The following is a 17,014-nucleotide window of genomic DNA, read 5'->3' as shown; positions in this document are numbered from 1 at the left end:
ACAGGTTGGCACAATTGCCTTTCCACATACCCCTGCCCTGCCTAGTTGGGCCCCACCTCCACAATCTGGACCCACAATAGATAGATAGGGCAACTCCCTCCTTCTGGGCTGTTGCTAATTCTTTCCTTGCCATTCTGCACAGCCAAGGGCTTCAAAGAAAAACTTAAGGCTCTTACTAGAAGCCTCTTGAAACATCCCCAAGGCTTTGTCCCATCCCTGACACACACACCATTAGGAGGGAGAAAGTGGACTGCATTGGAATCTGACAAGATGATGTTTTACACATTCTCAGAAGGCCCTCCTGAGTCGGATGGCCCACATCCATGTCCCCAGGATGTTTTGTGCTTCCTGTGCCTGCCAGTCTTCTCCAGTCACCATGCCCCCTCCCAGCTGGCCATTGCTTCTCTTGACCTCTTCAGTCTCCCTGAGGCAATGAATCACTTCAAAAGCAGCTCTGTCACACCCAAGCCACCCAGTTGCCATGGCCACCAAGATATTCTGCTTCCTGAGTCCACAGATGGCCAGAAAAGGAAAAGTGGCAGAAGCACTTTGGACGCATCTGCCTGGCATAGAGTTCAGAGAATGGAAGGTTGTGAGACACATTCAGGCAGGCCACCACGTCCCTAGCAAGCTGGAGACTCCAATAGAGAGGAAGGGGTCACCCCCTTTAGACTTCCCCCACAGAGCCAATTAGACCCCACAGAGCCAAGAAACCCAGAGTACCAGAAAGTACACCTGCTGTAGGGACTACAGAAGGGGCTTTGAATCAGGCTCCGTCCCTTAGGCAAGGTCTGCTTGAAACTGTTCCCTTTCTGTGTGGAACGGGAAGAAGTCCTCTGCTTAGCCTCCATACAGGCTCAATGAGAGGAGCTGCACCTAAGAAGCAGGCACAGGCTTCTAAACCAGAACAGATCACTGCACAGACGGGCCTCTCAGGCCTGGGCACTGTGCAGCTCACGGTGCATGCCTTTTGTTTCTGGTCTCATGGTTTTCACCTGAGCCATCTTGGTGAGAGACCTTGGAAGCAGTGGATGGTTGTGTCTGTGTACCCCCATTCCAGCTACACCCCTCGGGGGGTTGATGGTACAGAAAGCAAATGAATAGTTTAGCCTTTGGGAAATGGAATCCCACAGGCAATTAGGAACTGTCTTAGAGGCTAGCAGAAGAAGGAAAAGAGGGGTTTCTAGGATCTCTAGGCTGGGCTGCAAGGCTAAAAGACAAAGGGTTTGGCTCGTGAGTTTGCAGAGAAACGCTCATAACTGGAACCCCAGGGGAAAGGGGGCCAACTGCTTACTTAGCCTCTACAAACTCTGGGGTCTCTGGGGTAGTAGCTTCCTTGCGACCCAGGACATTTCAGAACTCCAAGAATTGGATCCCATAACAAACAAACAAAGCCAGGCCATAGTGGTACACACCTTCAATCCTAGCACTCGGGAGGCAGAGGCAGGATCTCAGAGTTCAAGGACAGAATGGTCTACAGAGTGAGTTGCCCAACCAAGGCAAACAAGGATTCTGGCACACATAAAACTTTCAGGCTTTCTGTCCTTCAGAACAAGGAAGTCTGCACTGCCGTTTCTGTTTCCCTCATAAGCTCCGAGCTGACAGAGGAAGGTTATACTGAGCAAAGCCACCAGCCAGAGTTCATGTCGCGCCAACCCCAGCCCTCCCCACATGCATCCCAGAGAACTCACTAGGCCATCACAGGCGCTGATGGCTGCAAAGCCACCTTCCAGCTCTGGGTCTTGGACATCGCCAAGCAAATGGCAGGTTGGGACACTGGTTTGGATGTGCACGTTGCTTAGGTTGCTGCGACGTCGGATCTCACTCACAAAGCCGGGAGCCAGGAGATAAGGGTTGGTGGTCAGGTTGAAAAGCAGCTCCCGCCCTTGGTACTGCAGCTGGTAGAACGCGGATGAGGCCTGCGCAGCAGACACATCCCGCTTACGCAGCACCCGTGGCCACAGCTCATAGGACAGGAAGGAGCCTCCAGCATCCACTCGCACAGGGTGCACGATGTCCAAACCCGCCCGGCCCTCAGTTGGGAGACCTGCAGAGAGAAAGCAACATTTAGGTCCAAGGCAGACTCAGGGGTCTAGCCGATCACCAGGAACTAGAGAAAGGGCAGCTAAGAGATGGCAGGATACCTAGATGCAAATTCCTACGGTGGCTAAGCAGAGTGTGGAAAGCTTGTAATTCCAGCACTCTGGGGGTTCATTGAGACCCTATATCGAGGGCACCCCCCACTAAATAACAATACCCCATATCAGAAAAACGAAACCATCCCACTTAAAGCGCAGCTCAGCGTTACAGCAGTGTCGCACGAGGCGCTAGGCAAGGAGGCTTCTCCAATCTTATCTCCAACCCCTCCTTCCCTCTGCTCAACCTCCCAGTCTCGTGATGTTCCTCAGCAAACCAAATGTCTCCCCACCTCAGGATTGTTACTCCCTGTGTCTGAACAACCTCCCCTCTGTCTTCCACCGTCTTCCTTCACCTCTGCTCTGAGACATGATGTCAGAACAGCAGCTTTCAAGCCAAACCCCGGTCCTCAGTTAGAAACCGTCTTCACCAAGAGTCACACCATTCTGAGTACAGGGGTCAGGGTGGAATGACTCTACCTCCTGTTCATACACGTGAACAACTCCTATTGCCAGCATTTCGAGGACTAACTGGTAACTAACTTATTTGTGCCGCTAAGGAAAGACCCATGTGAATACATCAAAATAATACCAGAATCACCAGGTGTGGGAGTTTGTCACACCAGATAGAATCTTCTCACTTTGCACTTTTAAAGGAGCCCCAAGATTGAACATGGCAGGCACACTGACCTACCATCATGAGCCTTATCCAGAAAAGCTGTCACCGTGAGGAAACTTCATCTGTCCTGGGGATTCCGTTCAAGCAGTTTTTTCTGTCAGGGACATATGGCCCGCTTAAAACTGACACTCAAGGGGTTGGGGATTTAGCTCAGTGGTAGAGCGCTTGCCTAGCAAGCGCAAGGCCCTGGGTTTGGTCCCCAGCTCCGAAAAAAAGAAAAAAACAAACTGACACTCAAAACTGCTGCCACCTGGACCTGCATTTGCTAATTCTGAGCCCCAACAGCTCTGTGGCTCACCGTTCATGAAACTTACTTGGTCCTGCTTTGAAGCTGGCTGCCTCTTTATCACATTCTGTAACATTTATATAGAATTGTGTGATGGATGATGTGCCAGCGAGAGTTAATATTAGTAACTAAGATGAGACTAGGGGACTAGGATGGATGGTTCAGTGGGTGAAGTGCTTACAACTCTAGCACAAGGACCCGAGCTCAATCCCCACAACCAAGGTTTAAAAACCAGGTGTATTGGCATGTATCCGTAATCCCAGAACTGGGGCAGGCAGACAGGAAAATCCATAGGCCTCCTGACAAACCAGCCATTCTCACCAAATCGGTAAGACCCTCTCTCAAAGGAGGTGGACAAGAAGTCCTGAAGAGGATGCCCAAAGTTGTCCTCCCTGACTTCTACAACGTACACACATCACACACACACACACACACACACACACACACACACACACACTTCAGAAAAACAATAATGAAATAACCTGTTTACTGAGGGCTGGAGAGAAGGCTCACTTGGTAAGAAGACCACTGCACAAGAGTGTGAAGAGTTTGGATCCCCAGAAAAAGCTAGGTGCAGTAGTACCTACCTGGAACCCCAACTCTGAGGAAGGGAGTAGGAAGACAGGCAGGTCTCTGAAGGTCATTAGCCAGAATCAACAAGTTTCACGATCAGTGAAAAACTCTTCCTCAGAAGTTAAAGTGAGAGTAATTGAGGAAAGACAACGTCTACCTGTGACCTCCACGTGCATGAGTACATGGAAATGCCCAGGCATATACACTACCCAGTAAACGCACAGAGAGAGGTGGGGCAGGGGGATACCTGTTTGCTGATGACTATGAGTACCAGTTGATTTAAGCTAGGAATACTCAGTGAATTACAGCCAACAAATTCCATGTAACTTCTTGCCTTGTGCCTGTTTCTCCCATGGTTCATGCGTAACCTCCTCAAAGCCCTTGCTCAAACACATCTCTGTGAAGCCTCTCCTGGCTGTTTTATTTTAATATTTTGACTCACCGGCTTTCTCTATCCCCCTTCCCTGTTTTGTTTCTCCCCTACAGCAATGACACACCCTGTCACTTAACGTCTTTTGTCATGTGTCCCTTAGCTCCCTCTCTCCTCACAATGTCATTTCTAGAAAGGCAAAGATCTTCATGTTGTTTGTTGAAGAATTTAAGTGCTACAAGTGTTTGGAACACAGCTGTTTTTCAGGAAATGTCTGTTGAATGAATATGTAGGATGGAATAACAGTAGAACTTACATTTCAGGGGCTTCTCTGAGGACTGAGCATACTAAGCCACTCTACACACAGTGGTGCCTGGCCCACTAGACTCTGCAGACATGGTTGGGATTGTTAGCCTGGTGGGGTGTGTCTGCAGATGCCTGTGGGATATGCACATATCTGTTGCCCTCCTGGGTTAGGGAGGAGGACCATCCAGAGGGGGCCCTCTGCTGCCTTTCTAGCTGGCTCATGACTTCTTCCTTTCAAAGAGTCCTTGTGAAGAAAGAGCTCATGAGCTGGAGAAAGTCTGAAGACCTCAGCTTAAGCCCTTAAGGTTTAGAACTGTCCAGAAAGGAAAAACATTCTTCACATTGTCTATTTGTCTCTTGGTTTGTTTCCCACTCATCCCTTCTAAGAGAAGCATTTGCAAATGCCTTAGACACAAGGAAGATCAAAAAGAGGTCCACCATACGGAATTATAGTTCTTAATATAACCTTGAAGGTGGAGTGCAGAATTGTGTGGTCACTGAGTCACTAAGCAAGGTCTAAGGACGACATGAGCAACGATGGTTATTTTGAAGTCGTGATGAGCAGTAAAGCTTACTTCAAAGTTTCTGCATCAGTGGGACAAGAAAATTTGGGCTGGAGAGAAGGGATGGCAGTTAAGACACATGCTTCTCTTGCAGCGGACCTGGGTCCAGCTTCTAGCACACCCATGGCAGGTCACAAACAACTGTACCTTCAGTTTCAGGGGACTTCATATTCTCTTCTGCCCTCCTCTGTCCTTTGTACACATGTGGTACACATGCATACACTTAGCATACACAACATAAAATAAATTTTTTAAAGATGTATTCATTTATTTATTTATTTATTTAATGTATGTGGGTACCCTGCCTCTGTGTTCAGACACACCAGAAGAGGGCATCAGATCCCATTAGAGATGGTTGTGAGCCACCATATGATTGCTAGGAATTGAACTCAGGACCTCTGGAAGAGCAGTCAGTGTTCTTAACCACTGAATCATCTCTCCAGCCCCAATAAATCTTTTAGGTTAAGAAAAAATGTACTTGCAGAGCTGGGAAAGATAGGTCAGTCAGTAAAGTGCTTGCCTTCAAGTGTAAGTTCGATCCCCAGAACCACATAAACATCCAGGCCAGGTGATACACACTAGGTGATCCCAGCACTAGGGAGATGGAGGCTGGGCATCCAGGGACTCCATGGCCAGCCAGTCTAGCTAAATTGGCTAGCTCCAGGTCAATGATAGCCACTGTCTCAGTGGAGGTGAATGTCTTTCATAAAGATGATACCAATGTTGTCTTCTGACTTCCACATGTATGTGTTAATATTAGGATTCATTGAGAATGTTCATAATTAAGTATTCATATTTCATAAATTTAGTGTGTCAGTCTTATGCATAATTAAAGAAAAATGCTACATGTCTTTTGAGGTTGTAAAAGTTGTAGGTGTAATATTTTCCAATCCAGGTTCATCACTTCCTGGGATTTGTGGTTCCCTCGGGCTGGACTCTAGGTTAGGGCACCAAGAATACGGTATTATCAGACTGCCTTCCAGGTAAGAGAGCAAATGAGAGGTAGAGTAAGCTAGCGCCACACTCTGAGAGTGAGAGAATGACGACTCGACCCTGTTTCCCAGACGGCTTCTCTTCAGTAATATCCGTCTATACTCTCACACGTCTGTCCTTTCTCATCATCAAGATGAAGAAATTTGATGAGACATGTTTCCTAGAAGTCCATAGCTAGATTCAGAAGGGATCTCAGAGATGTGGCTCGGATGGTGGAGTGATGGGTAGCATAACACGAGTATATGAGCCTGAGTGTGTAACCACAGTTGCAAAACTGATGGCACGCACCTGTAATCCCAGCATTTGGGACGGGAGAAATGAGAACCAGAGATCTAAGGTTATCCTTAGCTGCATACAGCGTGTGAGTTCAGACTGAGTTATTTAAGACCCTCAAAAACAGTTAATTTTTCTGCACACCTACCTACAGTGGTGCTGGGAGCCCCTGCTCTTCCATTGTCCCCTAGCCCTTTCCCTCTCCAAAGTTTGTAGACTCCGGGGAACAGCTAGGAAACTCGCTGCTCTGATTCACTGAGGTTGTCAGCCAGATGTCTGACCCCTCAGGGCCAGAGAAATGTTCTGGTCCAAGTGTCCTGCAGACATATCCTGAACTCTTGGCTACCACCTGCCAAGCTGGGAGGCTGAGCCTACTCAGAGGCTCAACTATGGCCACGTTACAGAACCAAACCTTCCCTTCACCTGCTGCCAAAACTCACACAGGGTGCCTCTCACATGCCAATGGCGCACTCCTACTCAAGACATGGCCCTCTGCCCACGGCTGCCCTGACCTCCCTCAGAGTCACAGGACGAGTGAGCTGGGAAGAAATGCCGTGTGGCTCTGAGCAAGTCTTTCCAATCAATGAACTTCACGGGGTGGGGGAAGTGCAAAGAGTTCCCAGACTTCCTGGACAAGAATTTCTTAAAAACAAATTCCCAGGCCCCATCCCAGACTCACTGAATCAGCATCTCCACAAAAGAGGATGAGGAAGCTTCCTTTTTTTTTTTTAAAGCAAAAACCTCAGGGAACGAACTGGACTGTGAGTAAGGATAGAAATCTCCCACTGGGAGTGAACTTGACTGACTGACCTCAGTCAGAGCTTTGAAAAGCTCCAGGCACATAAGACCTTGGCCAAAGGCTGCTATTCTGTAGGTTTGGGGTTCTAGGGTCCCAAGACGTATTGCTGGGTGATCATACCTTCCCAGGGGTTCTAGCTAGGTCCTTTCAGAGGCTAGCATGCTTGCTGTCCTGGCATCCTGAGAAGAGTGATTGAGACTACTACCCCATGACCTGGAGACCTGTTCTACTTTTTGGCAAATATGTTGAAAAAATTAGCCAGCTTCTAATGTTTAAAAATTATATGATCTGGGCTGGAGAGATGGCTTATCGGTTAAGAGCACTGACTGCTCTTCCAGAGGTCCTGAGTTTAATTCCCAGCAACCACATGGTGGTTCACAACCATCCGTAATGGAATCCAATGCCTTCTTCTGGTGTGTCTGAAGACAGCGACAGTGTGCTCATATACATAAAGTAAATAAAATAATTTTTTAAAACAATTATATGACCTTTACCAAAAAAAAAAATCAATTCCAAGTCTTCTTTGAAGTCTTGTTATCTACACACATCCGATCTAAACTCCTACCTGTCAAAAGTGGCTGGAGAGGGCTGGAAAGATGGCTCAGTGGTTAAGAGCACTGACTGCTCTCCCAGAGGTCCTGAGTTCAAATCCCAGCAACCACATGGTGGCTTACAACCATCTGTAATGGGATCCGATTCCCTCTTCTGGTGTGTCTGAAGACAGCTACAGTATGCTCATATATAATAAAGAAATCTTTTTTTAAAAAATAGCTGGAGAAAAGCAGTGAGTCCTCCTTCAAAACCTGTGTTCCCCATCTGTCTCTGTCCTCAGTACTTACTATTGTGGCCAGCACTGAGGCTGAGTGGAGACAGGTTGCCTGTTCAGTTCCACGCACGTATTTTCTTTCATTCAGTCAGAAACTTCATCTCTAACCAAAGTGGAAAGAGCAATAAACAGGCCAAGACCCCTTTATTCTAAACAAATCTGTCTTTCCACCAGCCTTGTTTGCTCATTTCTGTTATGAAATGCTGGGTTCACGGCACCTGGTGTATGCCCTGGATCCTAACTGGGAGCATTCGGTGTTCCAAAGTCCAGGAAAATGCAAAAGACACTGCCCTACCCTCATTAAATAGAGAGGTTGGCGCAAGGCATCCACAGCCTCTCACCCTGGTGCAACATAGAGAAAGTCCACGCAAAGGAAGGAGATGCCCCTTGCTTAGACTGTACTGGGATGAAGATCTCTTCATCAGAGACAGCTCACTGTAAACCACGGGTCCTCAGACTTGCTCGGCATGTGCCATGTGAACTGAGTCACCTCCTTAGCCTGAAACCACGTCAAAAGATAAGCACAATGAATTAAAAGATGAGTAATTCTCAGTCACCTACCAGAAGACCCTGGGAGAGACTTGGGTGGCTGAAACCATCAGCACCTAGTGGTCGTAAAGGATAATTGCAGGTTCAAATACATTCACAGGGGCTGAAATTCCCATGGCATAGCAGCTGGCACCACCCAGTAGGGCGCCAGGGGCTCATGGCAAAGTGTTCTGCCAGCTCAGGTCTGCCTTGAAGTGACTGAGCTCCTGCCCCACGACACACACTCCTGTGATAAAGCACTCCTGTGATAAAGACTCTGCATATCACTCCTAGGTGACAAATCTCACCCCAGAGCTTCTTGCCAGAGAAATGCCAACATTGTACCAACCCTCACCTCACTATCAAGAGCCTAAATTACCATCCAGCCCTTCAAATGACCTGCAGAAGTACATACACACAGGGCTTGCAGAAGAAAATATAACGGGTGTGAAGGGAGGGGGCAGTCATAACCCACTGGGCAACCCCAGAGACCTTGAGAAAAAAATTAATATGAATGTCCCTAAAACCTGAGCCTAGAACATGCTCCTTGATCTTCTATTTAGTGGCAAGAGTCCACACTTAGAAAAAAAAAAAAAAAGACAAAGAGGTCCACAGCCTCAGAGTCAGAAATCCTGAGACCAGAAACAGGAGGACCTCACACTACATATCTGGAGGGATTCCAAAGACACACACTCCACCCTGGTGCCTAGGTTAGTGACGGGAGGGTGGCTGGCCTGCTGGCACCCTGGCAACAAATCCAAATAGCGGGGCTCATTGAAGACCAGTAATCCTATGGTGTCTGTCTAACAGGGTAATAAAGACAATGGCCCCTACATGACAGTTACTACCCAGTAATAAGCAACTGATCTTCAGTATTTCGGACCTCATAAAATCCTAAAAGGTGGGCCTCTCCCGACCACACACACCTTCCAAGGACCCAGGCCCCGGGGCTGTTTCTTCTCTCTCTTTCCACTGCCCTCTCTGACAGTTCGCACTAGTTTTTTAACCGGTCTCTATACCCATAGAAGAACTTTTTATACATGCCGGCTGCCTTGCGGTCCCGGTAACACATGATGAGAAATAAGAGTAAGGCTGGCTCCTAGCAGCTACTCACATACGCACATACCCAACCTTCTTCTATGCTACTGTTAGGTGAATCCCAAAATGCTGCTCTCCTCCACCACACCCCTCAGTGGTTTAAATGTTCCTGACATCAGACCCATAGCTACAGTATCTTCACCAGGAAGGCAAATGGTCTAATCCGGCCTAGGGCAGATCTTCCTTGAGGTCCCCCTTGCCCCATCCATATTGGTCCAACTCAAGAGTTCATCTATCTCTCCAGTCCCTTCATCCCTGTCATACCCTTGAATTCCTCACCTGCTGACACTTGACCAGCCCCCATTTAGCCTGGAGCTTCCTAAACACAGGCTCTGGGGTCTCCCACATCCCTGACTCTCACAGTCCCAAACCCGCTGCTCCAGGCTCGCCAGAAGCGCGCTGCAACCCAGGTCGCGGCCAAACAAGAGCCTGGACGCTGGCCAGAGGCTCGTCGGAGGCCGGGCCGGCCGGGCGGGGCTGGGAGAGTTAACCCAGGGCGGAGGAAGAAGCTCCGGCTACCCACTCCCCTCCCTTGAACACTTGGGGGAGGGGGAGGCAGGAAATGCAAAGACGATGGGGACCCGGACCCCCGCGCCGGGCAAGCAGAGAGGAACGGCGGCGGACCCTGGTAGACCTGCGACCTGGCGCGGTCCCCAACAGTGTCCTGGCTAGTTTGCTTTCCAGGAGAGTCACCAAAAGGAGAGTGTGAGAAGCCGTGTCTCTCGCAAATCGTTCAGCCCACTCGGAGGAACGCTGTCCCGGGAGAGATGCACTCAGCACAGCACGCGCGGTGGGGAAGCCGAAGCCCAAAGAGCACAAGCTCACTCCAAGGGCAAGTCCCGGACGCCAGCTGAGTGGACAACTGAAGGATGGCTCCCGGTGAGTGCAGCTTTTCTCAGCTGCCAATCCGACCCCGGCTGATCCCTAATCCCAGGGTAAACCGGTCCCGGCGCGGGGTGCCCAGAGAAGCGGCTGGGATTGCCGAAAGGATGGCAGGGTCAGAAGGGTCCCAGAGGCTCATCTACCCACCTGATGCAGGTCCGAGGACGTGGGGCGCCAGAGCGCACAGGATCAGGAGGAGATTCAGACCACGGTGCATGGCCAGAATGGGGTGGCCGCAGGACGACCCCTTGTGCACGCCTTAGTCTGCGCCTTTGCGCCCTAGCCGGGCCTGGGTCCGACTCAGGACATGGCTGGTTTTAAACTCTTCCCAAGGTCCAGGTCCTGACTCTAGCCGCCGGGCAGCTGCACTCGCTCCTCCGGCAACAAAGACTGCAAGGCCCGCCCCCTCAGCCAGCTGCCCAGGCAAAGAAAGAGAGCGAGAAGCCTAGGGGGGAAAAAAAAAAAGAAAGAAAGAAAGAAAGAAAAGGAAGGAGGGAGGGAGGGCGGGAGGGGGAACAGGGCGCCCACCCCCGCCCCGCCCGGCGGGCTCCTGCCCCCGCCCCCACCGGCCTCGCCCCGCCCCCGCCAGGCCTCAGAGCCCCGCGGGCGGGCCACCCCTTACGGAGCACGGTCCCCACCCTACAACTCAGGCTCTGGACCGCCTGCAGGGCTACAGACGTCCCCTGGCGGTGGAGCAGGCCCAGGCCATCTGTACCCTCTGAGGTCCCCCCAAAAGATCTGGAGTTCTGCAGTTTCTTGTCACCAATCTGTGTTTCAGATGTTTCGGGGTCCCAGGCAAAGAATGCCTGCCCTTCAGAGAAGGAAACCTGGAAACCCGCAAGAGACCGAGATGGCACAGAGAGGAGGCAGGATCTCCTTGGGGGGCTTCTAGATTTGTGTCCAAAGTCAACCCAGGAAAGAGGCCTAGGCCCTTCTAGACTGGGCAGCGGTTTCTTCCTGGAGATAGAGTTCTCTGATTCCTTGTCTCCAGATGCTTTCTGCATCTGTTTCCCCTGGAATCAGTACAGAGTTCTGCCAACAGCCTGGAGACTCTGCTGAGTCGAGAAGGGACACTGGCAGCCTGGTGGCCGGCCAACCTTGCCTCATATTCCCAAAACCCTTCTGTCCTTGGTGGCCCTAACCTGTGTCTGGCTTCTACTCCCCTTTAGCCTATACTTCCAGGAGCAGACTCAGGAGAACACACCACACACACACACACACACACACACACACCCCACACACACACACCACACACCACACACACACACACACAACCCCCACACACACACCACACCATGCACACACACACACACCACACACACCCCTCAGTCCCCCCCACGCACACACACCACCCACACACACACACAACCCACACACACACCATACACACACACCACACACACACACCACATACCACACACCACACACACACACACCACACACCACACACACACCACACACACGCCACACACCACACACACACACCACACACCACACACACACACAACACACCACACACACACACCACACACACACCACACACACACACACACACACACACCACACCACACACCACACCACACACCACACACACACACCACACCACACACCACACACACACACACCACACACACACACCACACACACACACCACATACCACACACCACACACACACACCACACACCACACACACGCCACACACCACACACATACACATACACACCACACACATGCCACACACCACACACCACACACCACACACCACACACACACACATCACACACACACACCACACACCACACACCACACACACACACATCACACACACACACCACACACCACACACACACACAACACACACACAACACACACCACACACACACCATACACACACACCACACACATACACACACACACCACATACACACACCACACACACAACACACACACAACACACCACACACACACACCACACACACACACAACACACACATACACACACCCCACCTTCACTAAGCCTGGTTATACCCTGAGAGTGATGTACTCGCACAGCCCAATTTCTCCCCTTGGCCATTCTTTGTGTCCCCCACCAAGGTACACGGGGACCCATACAGCTCCTTGTCAGTCTCATAGTCTCTCTCATACCTAGGAGCTCACTTCTTCTACCTCTCTGCTGTCCGGCTCCCTTACCTCTGGGGAGACTTGTATAATGCATGCCCATCTGCTCTCTTCACAGGCATCCTCAGTGACTCCGTCTTAGTTCCTTTACGTCTTGGAACCACCCGAGGCTGTGACTGCTGTCCACTCACCTTCTGCACCTTTCGTTTTGGTTTCTCTAGTCCCTTGTCATCTTTCTTCTCTCTCTGTCCTTGGCTTCTTCTGGTTCCATCCTCTCTCTCCCTCCACCTCTGACATCTCTGACAGTGGCAGGAACAACTAAGACTACCCCATCTTCCCGAACATCTCCCAGTGCAAAGGTGCCAAAAACTGGCACCTAACTGCTTTCTCTTCCTCTGAATATGTAGAGCAAACATTTTGCACTGCTGGAAAATGATTTCATCAGGACTCTGGGGCCCTCTCTCTCCCTCTTCCCCAAAGGATTCAGTCCCAATATCCTCTTCTGCCATGGTTTCCATGAGTATAAAACAGTCTATTCCTAGTAGACACTGATGCACCCTTCTGAGGATAACTGTCCCTTGTAACTCCTACTGGCTCTGCCCTCTTCTCAACCTTCTCCAGAGGGTTGTTCCTATCAGTTGTCCTTCTGCTCAGCCCCTCATCTACCCTCATACAAATCTCAAAGCCAGAAACCTTTACACTGATTGGCCACTGCATATTGGACATGTTCTCTTCTTAGCAAGCTGTTCACTCCACAAGTGGTAGGCTTCACTGTAGGACCAAGGGATACATCTGTTTAAAAAAAAAAAATCAATGAATCCAGACTCTGAAGGAGGTCACCCAACGAGCACGTAGGAAAACGTAGAAATGGAACCAGCCACTGAGAAGCACACTGAAGAAAATAAACTGCAAGAAAACAGAGATCTATTTTCTGTGTGCTAGTCACAGAATGCTGTCATGATTACATATCCACAATGACCAGGTAGTAACAATTGCATGAAAGAGAAAAAGATGGGCAAATGCTTGTCGAACTCTCAGGCCTAACCTTTATGTTACTTCTTTCAGGAAGCCTTTGTAATCCCTTTTCAGGGTTCCAGAACACCATACCATGGCACTAATTACACTAACCAGCCATTGCCTGGAATGGGTCTGCCAGTCCCACCACTGTGAACGACTAAGGCTGGCTTTTATTGGTCTTCATGAACCTCACACCCAGCATAGCCTTTCCAGGCCAACATAACCTGTTTCCCTTATTTCTTTAGCCAGTCTCCAAAGCCAAACAATAGATTAGAGGTTTGAGGGAAATGCCACATTGACATTTGTATTTTCTTTTTATTTATTATTTATTTGTCTGGATGTTTTGTCTGCATGTATGTGTGTGCTGGTGCCTGGTGCGCAGAAAGGCCAGAAGAGAGTCAGATCCCCTGGAACTGGAGTTACAGATGATTATGAGCCACCATGTGGTTGCTGGGAACTGAATCTGTGACCTCAGCCAGGGCTCTTAACCCCTAAATCATTTATCCAGTTCCTAAAGTTTATATTTTTTTTTTTTTTTTTTTTTTATCCCCAGCCCCCAAGTTTATATTTTCAAATCCACAGCTATCAACATCTCTGTCCTGTTTCCATCGTGTCCCAGGTCTTAGTTTATATTCTGTCCACATCTTGCTAAGTACCCTCATTGTAAACCTCTTTGGGAACTACACCGAAAACAGTGGTGTTAGTGGCTTTTTAAGAATTGTGTTACAGGGTTGGGGATTTAGCTCAGTGGTAGAGCGCTTGCCTAGCAAGCACAAGGCCCTGGGTTTGGTCCCCAGCTCCAAAAAAAAAGGAAGAATTGTGTTACAATTTTCCTCTTAACCTGCTAGCTATCAGACAATTGAGACTGAACCACTACATTTATTTAACACGCTTTAAAGGCACAACAACTGAGCAGTATTACTCTATCTTAATCCTCTAAGATAATCTGCCTTCCTTCCAGAGATACTTGCATTTTATGGCTTTCTCTACTGGAGCTGTTTTATCAAGGCATCTCCAGGACCCTCTCTCCCCATGGTCCCTACCTTCAACACCAGCCCAGTAACTGGAGGCCCTGCCTACTTCTATTCTCCCCAGAAACTGAATGTAGCCACTTTTATTCAACCAATAGTTTTTTTTTTCAACCAATAGTTTTAAACTGGGAGCGAGGTTTACATAACAAAGGCCGGTGTAAATGAGAATTTGCTTGCCTGGGGACAACCAGATTTGGGGGTTCAGAATTTAGCATTTGTATAAATAGCACCAGACAAACCCCAAACACTTCCCCATTTTTATCTAAATAAAAAGATTCTTTCTCTTACAATAAAAAATGACATATAACAAATATAAAACAATTGTGAAAACTATTAAGTAGGAATTAAATTTACAATGTCCAGTCTGTTTGGTAAGTTTTTAGTAAAGTACTGTAATATCTATCCTGTCTTGTTGAGTTTTGAGTTCTGTGCCTAAATAATTTTCTATATATAACTTGGATATTACTATATACCTATATATAGCTGATACATATATAACTATATAACTAACAACTTGTATTACTAATTAAAATATAGTTATTAATATATAGGTTAATATATATTAATATATAGGTTAATAACTTATTAATATATAGGTTAATAACTGATATACCCAACAACTTGTATTACAAACCTAAAAACATCTTATTAGATCTAAAAACATCTTTTTAAATCCCAAACTTAAGCTTAATTGTGAGACTACAACTATCTAGTCTTCAACCCCATCAAAGACCTAAGAAGGAATAAATATTCCCCGAGTATGCGGGAAGTGCAGGCAAGTGGTTTCCAAAGCTACAGAAAGGACAGAGACAGTTAGCTGCCTGAACAACACTGGAGCATGATCTTCAACCTTCTGGCCCAGAATATCTGACAGACCTTTCTGTGAAGTAGGAATTAGGAAGCAGTTGCCTACCTTGTCCTTGCAAAAGTCAGCAGCCGACTTTCCTGTGTCCAGTTTGGACAGCATTTTGTATGCAGTTGAGGTAAGGGCATTTTCTTGCACAGCTATATATGAAGCAAACTCTATATGGAGGTTCTTAGATTCTCATCATTGAAATGGAATGGAGGTGTTGCCAGGAGCAGACCTGTCTCCTTGCCAAAAAAGGCTTTAATTTAACAAAATGTTTTTTTTAAAAAGATTTATATATTTATTATATTTAAGTACACTATAGCTGTCTTCAGATATACCAGAAGAGGGCATCAGATCTCATTACAGATGGTTGTGAGCCACCATGTGGTTGCTGGGAATTGAACTCAGGACCTCTGGAAGAGCAGTCAGTACTCTTAACCACTGAGCCATCTCTCCAGCCCCCTTAATAAAATATTTTAAATATCATATTCCGTAGATCTTTAATGTTTTTAAAGACCATCTATCTATAATATGTCTGAATTGTTTGTTTCTAGCTATTTACTCTCTGCTCAATCTAGGAAACATATTTTTGTAATTAACTAAACTAGTATCTAACATGACCACGAGTTTGATAGTCTGATGATAATTTGCATTTCATAATAATCATAATAGTTATATCAGCTATCAAGAACTAGAACTTAACATTACATTTTCAAATGAATTGCATAATTACAAGACTATAGTATGTTGTAGCAAAATATAATATTAAATTTGTATCAATATACAAAGCTCTATACCACTGTAACCAAATATAACTTAATATGTATCAATATACAAGATCTATACCAATGTTCATTATTGGCTATAAAACTTTTTTGGTTTAAGAGTAGATTCAATTCAATAATCTACCCCCTTTTCTATTATTCCTTTAATATTACTATATTCCCCCCCTTTTTCTTTTCAACCCCTCTCCCCATACATAAGAAAGAGTCAATAGAACACAGGACTTTTAGGGTCATGGTTTCATGCGCCAAGTTTGGTGACAGAAACAAAAGTAACTTTTATTCACCTGAAGTAATTGTTGTCTCCCAGGGTTACTGCCTCTGTCTGCTAACCTAGGCCTAGTCCTGGAATCCTCTGGCCTAGGTACAATCTAATCTAGGCTTAGAGTGTTTTCTGCCTCTGAGACTTTTGTCTGAATAAGCTCACTCCTTCCTAGTTCTTTCTGATCTCTGAGTATCTAGTTCAAGTCAGCTGTTCTGGATTAAACTTCTCACCAAGCTGACTGATTCAATCTGGTGTCTCCCTCTTGGTTTCTGAATTGCTCTCTTGGTCTCATGCTAACTATATTTTCAATTAGATATTTTCAATATGCAGATAGACGTTGCATGATTGGCATTCCATTATGGGTGTCCGCCCTCACTCCTACCTCCTAAGGAGACTCCTTGGGTTGTTTTCCATCTCCTGCTGTGACTGTGCACTTCACATGAGTTCATGTGTAGATGAAAAGCTTGGTCGAGAATTGCTGGTAAGAGGATGTGTGTTTTTGTTTAGTGTTTTGAGACGGAATTGCGTGTAACCCAAGCATGATGGTTTGAATAGGAATGGCCATCATAGATAGACTCAAGTGTTTGAATGGTTGATCCATCAGGAGTGGCATTATTAGGAGGTGTGGCCTTGTTGGAG

At 47.4% G+C, this 17,014-nt stretch overlaps 1 protein-coding gene across 5 annotated transcripts in view; it reads right to left on the bottom strand.

Moving 5' to 3' along the window:
• The window catches only part of Adamts7 (ADAM metallopeptidase with thrombospondin type 1 motif, 7), a 39,604-nt gene extending 26,665 nt beyond the window's left edge, over positions 1-12,939 (bottom strand). For 2 of the 5 annotated variants that reach the window (NM_001393839.1, NM_001393840.1), the window contains exons 1-2: positions 10,459-10,837; positions 1,692-2,047 (exon numbers count right to left, since the gene is read on the bottom strand). In NM_001393839.1, coding sequence (NP_001380768.1) covers positions 1,692-2,047; positions 10,459-10,528 — 426 coding nt within the window. In that variant the 5' untranslated portion in view covers positions 10,529-10,837. Of the gene's footprint in view, positions 1-1,691; positions 2,048-10,458; positions 10,838-10,933; positions 11,325-12,621 lie in introns of those variants that run through there. The other 3 variants (XM_006243524.3, XM_006243526.3, NM_001047101.2) reach the window with 2 other exon arrangements.
• Positions 12,940-17,014: the final 4,075 nt, after the last annotated feature.

The sequence above is a fragment of the Rattus norvegicus genome, chromosome 8 (assembly GCF_036323735.1).
Source record: "Rattus norvegicus strain BN/NHsdMcwi chromosome 8, GRCr8, whole genome shotgun sequence".
Classification (NCBI taxonomy): domain Eukaryota; kingdom Metazoa; phylum Chordata; class Mammalia; order Rodentia; family Muridae; genus Rattus; species Rattus norvegicus.
The sequence above is the reverse complement of the archived record's forward strand: the minus strand, read 5'-3'. Positions and strand labels throughout refer to the sequence as shown.